The sequence below is a fragment of the Arachis ipaensis genome, chromosome B10 (assembly GCF_000816755.2).
Source record: "Arachis ipaensis cultivar K30076 chromosome B10, Araip1.1, whole genome shotgun sequence".
Taxonomy (NCBI): Eukaryota; Viridiplantae; Streptophyta; class Magnoliopsida; order Fabales; family Fabaceae; genus Arachis; species Arachis ipaensis.
In genome coordinates this window covers 112149121-112154785 of record NC_029794.2, presented here as the reverse complement: position 1 = coordinate 112154785, position 5665 = coordinate 112149121, and the positions used below count along the sequence as shown (strand labels likewise).

Here is a 5665-nt window from a genome sequence, read left to right as displayed (position 1 = left end):
AATAACGAACGAGATCTGTTCTCAACGGAGATAGTGAACCGTGGGATTGAGTCATCTGGACCGAACGCGGGTTCGTTAACGTTCTCGGTTAGGGTTCGTCGGCGGTTACCGGATTTTCTTCAATCGGTGAACCTCAAGTACGTGAAATTGGGGTACCATTACCTGATAAACCATGGCATTTACTTGGTGACGATACCGGTGCTGCTTGTGGTGTTCAGTGCTGAGGTTGGTAGTCTGAGCAAAGAGGATCTGTGGAAGAAGCTTTGGGAAGATGCGCGTTATGACCTTGCTACCGTCTTGGCTTCTTTTGCCGTCTTTGTTTTCACGCTCTCTGTTTACTTCATGTCCAGGCCTCGCCCCATTTACCTCGTTGATTTTGCATGCTACCAACCTCAAGATCACCTCAAGGTACCTTTATTTCTCCAATCTTCACGTACACCCACCATGGTTGTTAAATAATATTTTTATAGTTATTTGTATCATTATAACACTTTTACATTTAATATTTGTTTGCAAAATTCTAATAAAGTACTATGGAAATCAGTTAATATTTGAACATAAAATAAAAGTCTGCATTTGGAATAAATATTAAGGTCTTACCTATTTCTTTTGAAATTTGTTTGATTAGTATAATTATCTCAAGATATACTAAGACATAAAGATCAGATGCTGAAAAAAGAAATAAAGATAAAATGTATATTTTTATGAAAAAGACTAGGGCGATTACTTTTATCAAAATCTAGTTAACACTTAACCAGCAAAAAAAATTAATAGTTCTCCATTATTAGATGAAATCTCACACTATTAAAAATATTATTAATAACTAATTGATAGTTACAAATCACAAAATCTGTTGCCTCCTACTACACCTCTATTTTTATTTGTGCCATAGTTTGAATGGTAAGAAAATATAAACAAATCTAGGTGATTAATTCTTATATTGACTACTTATCACTCTACTATTGATTTTAAACATAGATTTTCAGACATTAAAATCTAAGAAATTGTAATAAAAAATTGCATGAATAATGTGTGTGAAGGTGTCAAAGGAGCAGTTCATTGAGCTAGCAAGAAAATCAGGCAAGTTTGATGAAGGGAGCTTGGAGTTTCAAAAGAGGATCCTAATGTCTTCAGGCATAGGCGACGAGACATACATCCCCAAAGCAGTGATAGCCTCCAACGAGAACACGGCCACCATGAAAGAAGGCAGAGCCGAGGCGTCGACGGTCATGTTCGGAGCACTCGACGAGCTCTTCGAGAAGACGAGGGTGCGGCCAAAGGACGTAGGAATCCTTGTGGTGAACTGCAGCATCTTCAACCCTACGCCATCGCTATCAGCAATGATCATAAACCATTACAAGATGAGGGGCAACATTCTGAGCTACAATCTTGGAGGAATGGGGTGCAGTGCTGGGATCATAGCGGTCGATTTGGCCAGGGATATTCTTCAGTCAAACCCTAATAACTACGCGGTTGTTGTCAGCACTGAGATGGTAGGCTTTAATTGGTACCAGGGAAAAGAGAGGTCCATGCTTCTTCCCAACTGCTTCTTTCGTATGGGTTGCTCCGCCACCTTGCTCTCCAATCGCCGCCGCGACTATAGCCGTGCCAAGTATCGTCTTGAGCATATTGTTCGCACGCACAAGGGTGCCGATGACCGCAGCTTCAGGTTTGTTTTTTCAATTCTAAAAGAAGAAACATGAGAAAGAAGAATAGAATTTATTAATGAGAAAAGTTTATTTAAAAAAATTACGGAAATAAATTATTTTATTTTCAAATTTTATATTAAAATTAAATTATCTATTTAAATGCATTAAATGATTATAATTTTTTTTTATAATATCAACAAACCATTTTTTTTTCTTTTCGTACTATTTAAACTTTATTGTTTAACTGACATAGATGACACATAATGATGTATTCTTTGTTAATATCATCGTTTTGAAAATGAAGATTAGTCATTAGTTTATTGCATCAACTTTGTTTTTCTCAGGCCCTTATATAAGTATAAAAACACCAGGGAAAGGAAATGAACGAGAGAAATTGATTTGACAGTTTGGCCTATTTATGATCTCTTTGACAGTTAGCATTTTTAACCCCAAAACAAAAAAACAAAACCTTCTTCTTGTCTGGGTTTTCTAGTCTATTTCCTTAGCTTTCCGTGTAGGTTAAGCCACTTTTATAATTGCAACTGCTTTTTGAAATCGAAATCCTAATTACCTAACTTATTAGTTATTATAAATTATTAAGAGAGAGGCGAAAGAAGGTTGATCCGTTGAAGGAATGTACAATAGTGATATTCTATTGTTAGAACTGTAGGCAGATTCCACAAATTTCAAACTTTGTGACTGAACATAAATGTCTATTTTATATAAAAAAATTATTATTATCTTATTCTTTTGTGCTTGGTAGTAATCCATCAACATAATTTTTATTTTTCACTTTTCTTCTCCCTTTCAATATACAGGTGTGTGTACCAAGAGGAAGATGAACAAAGATTCAAGGGGATCAAGATTAGCAAAGACTTGATTGAAATCGGTGGCGATGCTCTCAAAACAAACATCACCACACTTGGGCCTTTGGTGCTACCCTTCTCCGAGCAGCTCCTATTCTTTGGAACCTTGGTCTGGAGGCACTTGTTTGGCGGCAAATCTGACGGTGGAAACTCATCACCGTCAATGAAGAAGCCGTACATTCCGGACTACAAGCTCGCCTTCGAGCACTTCTGTGTGCATGCGGCGAGCAAGCCCATCCTCGATGAGCTCCAGAGGAATCTGGAGCTCAGCGACAAGAACATGGAGGCATCAAGGATGACGCTGCACCGCTTCGGCAACACTTCCAGCAGTAGCATTTGGTATGAACTTGCTTACTTGGAGGCCAAGGAAAGGGTTAGAAGAGGAGACCGCGTTTGGCAACTTGCTTTTGGTTCTGGATTTAAGTGCAATAGCGTTGTTTGGCGCTCCATGCGCCGAATCAACAAGCCTTCTAGGAACAACCCTTGGCTTGATTGCATCAACAACTACCCTCGCTCTCTCACTTAATCGCCCTGGCGTTAAGACACTTCTGAACAAGAATTCTGTTATCCAGGTAAAAACTCACGTGCAGTTGTCTTTCTTTGAAGTTAATAGTTAAAAATCGTTAGATAATTTAATATGTTTAACTAAATTATTATCTAATGATTCTCAACTATATATATACTTCACATGAAAACAACAGTATTTGAATTTTCACCGATATTTAAACATAGTTATTATTATACTCCGTAGAACTGGCATTCTATCTTACGGTGATTAGGTATTATGTTAGCGCGGAATATGGTAATAATTATTACATGGAAACTAAGGAGCATTTCTGATTTTATATAATCTCTGTCAGTGTCGGCGATAAGAGAGCTTTATTTTGTTTAGGATCAATAATTCTTCTGTAGTCCTCATCGATGAAGCTGGTCTTTTATGTTTGACAGCTGCACTTTTAATTTCTTATTAGTTTGGTGGCTTGGAATTTAATTTAATTATACATACTTATAGTGTGGCTGCTTGCATGTTTTAATTAATCTCTTGAATCATCTTATTCATAGGATGATATGAAAATTCAAAGTTGATTTAATATTGGATGACGACTACCTAGTCAACAATGCGTAGTTGCTTTAATTGATTTTCATTAATTTCTATGGTTTTCTTGACCTACCTCAACTAACTATACATGTGACTCTGGAAACGGATTGGTATATATAGATATTATATCAGCATAGCTGGTTTATATGTCAAATAGAAATGAATTATTAATATTGAATTGAATCTTGGGACGATATTGGAGCTTCACAATTTCATCTATGCATCTATATATCTATCTCTGGAATTGGACAAGTTCCTTCCTCCATCACTTTCACCCGAACAAATCAAAGCCCATTTGTAGCGACGATGTTGATAACTTGATTACTATATATAATTATGTTGCAAGTTGCTTGCTCTAGCTAGATAGTATTAACATATATACATATTCATTGATGAGATTACCATGCATGCCAGTATTTCATTGATTCTATTAATTAATGTACTTTCTAATCTTTAACGTGACCCTCTTATATTGTCTATATATCTGATTAACAATTGATTTGATAGCTACGAAAATAAATGAGGAATGGTATAAATCTTTTCAAGTAGTTATGACAGCAAATTGATGGTAGCTAGACGATAGTTGATATCAAAATAGATATTATAATACTCTCGTGACATTTTTTTTCATAGTCGTCGTTGTTTGTGCTCTTGAACATATATAATGAGAGAAAGTTTAGCACTCAATGTCAACAAAAGAAATGGGCAATGTTTCTTTAAAAAATAAAAAATAGACAATATTATATGATGAAGAAAATTATTTTGGGTTACAGAAATATTTTGCATCCAAGTGATTTTATTAATTAAGTCCAACTAAGTGATTTAGAGTTACGTATTATTTATAACAGACTTTTAACGTAAATCTCTCCTTGTTCGTTTCTCTTTAACGTAAACCTTGCATTCTTTTCTGATTTTTCTGTATTTTCATTTGATTATTGTCTCTTTTTTTTAGATTTTCGTTTTCTTCTTCGATTTCCTTGTGTTCTCCTCAGATTTATTCTCTTTCTCTTTAAATTTTCGACCTACATTTGTTTTTTTTTAAATCGAACATTGTAATTAAAATCGTTTAGATTTTGCGTATTCCAAAACAATGAATGATTCAAGTTCAAATCTGTTGAATGAAAGCGATTTGGATTATTCTTCTGAATCGAATCAACTGGACGAGGTTTGGGTCGTTCTCAATTTTATCTAGTTTCATTCTTCAACAATTTTGAATTAAATAGAATAGAATGAATTCTAATGCAATTTAATAAAGTAATAATGAATAATTTCATTCTTTTTTGTCAAAATTAGTATCGTTTATGAATTTGAATTTAGATAGAATGTAGAATTTTTTGAATTTATAGAATGCACAATTTTTAGTTCATTTATTTTACACAATGGTATTGTTATAATAATATTTCGGTTCATTTGCAATCCAGGAGTGTTGTCGATGAACAATTTGTCAATTTGTCCTAAAGGTTGGGTTGACTTTCAAGACAAATTGAATGGAATGGAATGAAATCTAATGCAATTGAATAAAGTGATAATGAAAATTTTATTATTCTTTGTTAAAATCAGTGTTGTTTACGAATTTGAATTTAGATAGAATGCAGGAGTTTCTAAATTTATAGAATGCACAATTTTCGGTTCATTTATTATTATACAATGGTGTTGTTATGATAATATGTCATGGCTAAGATGCAAGAATATCAAGCGAAAGTAACGGTAAATGTTCGTTATCTCGTGAAGATGCTACGTTGAATCACTACTAGAAAATGACTTAATAAAGACAGATTTACAGACAGATTTGGTCTATATTACAGACAGATTTTTGGTTACCGATGGAATTATCGACGGATTTTGTCCCTCTGTAAAAGTCTCGTCAGAAATTATTTACCGACGAATTTTTTTCCGTCGGAAAATTACTGACGGATTTTTACCAGTTACCGACGGATTTTTTCTCTGTAAATTCTCCAACAATTTCCTGAAGACGACGAACTTTTCGACGAATTTTCAGACGGATTTTCCGTCGGTAATTACAGACGAATTTTCCGACAGATTTTCCGTCG

General features: G+C 34.5%; 1 protein-coding gene across 1 annotated transcript; it reads left to right on the top strand.

Annotated features, from left to right (window-relative positions):
- On the top strand, positions 1-3616 carry LOC107622766 (3-ketoacyl-CoA synthase 10; the record flags this gene model as incomplete). Its single annotated transcript, XM_016324786.1, is given in 3 exon segments — positions 1-408; positions 1041-1669; positions 2468-3616. Coding segments are annotated over 3 exon segments (1611 nt in total), but the record flags the coding sequence as incomplete, so codon positions are not given.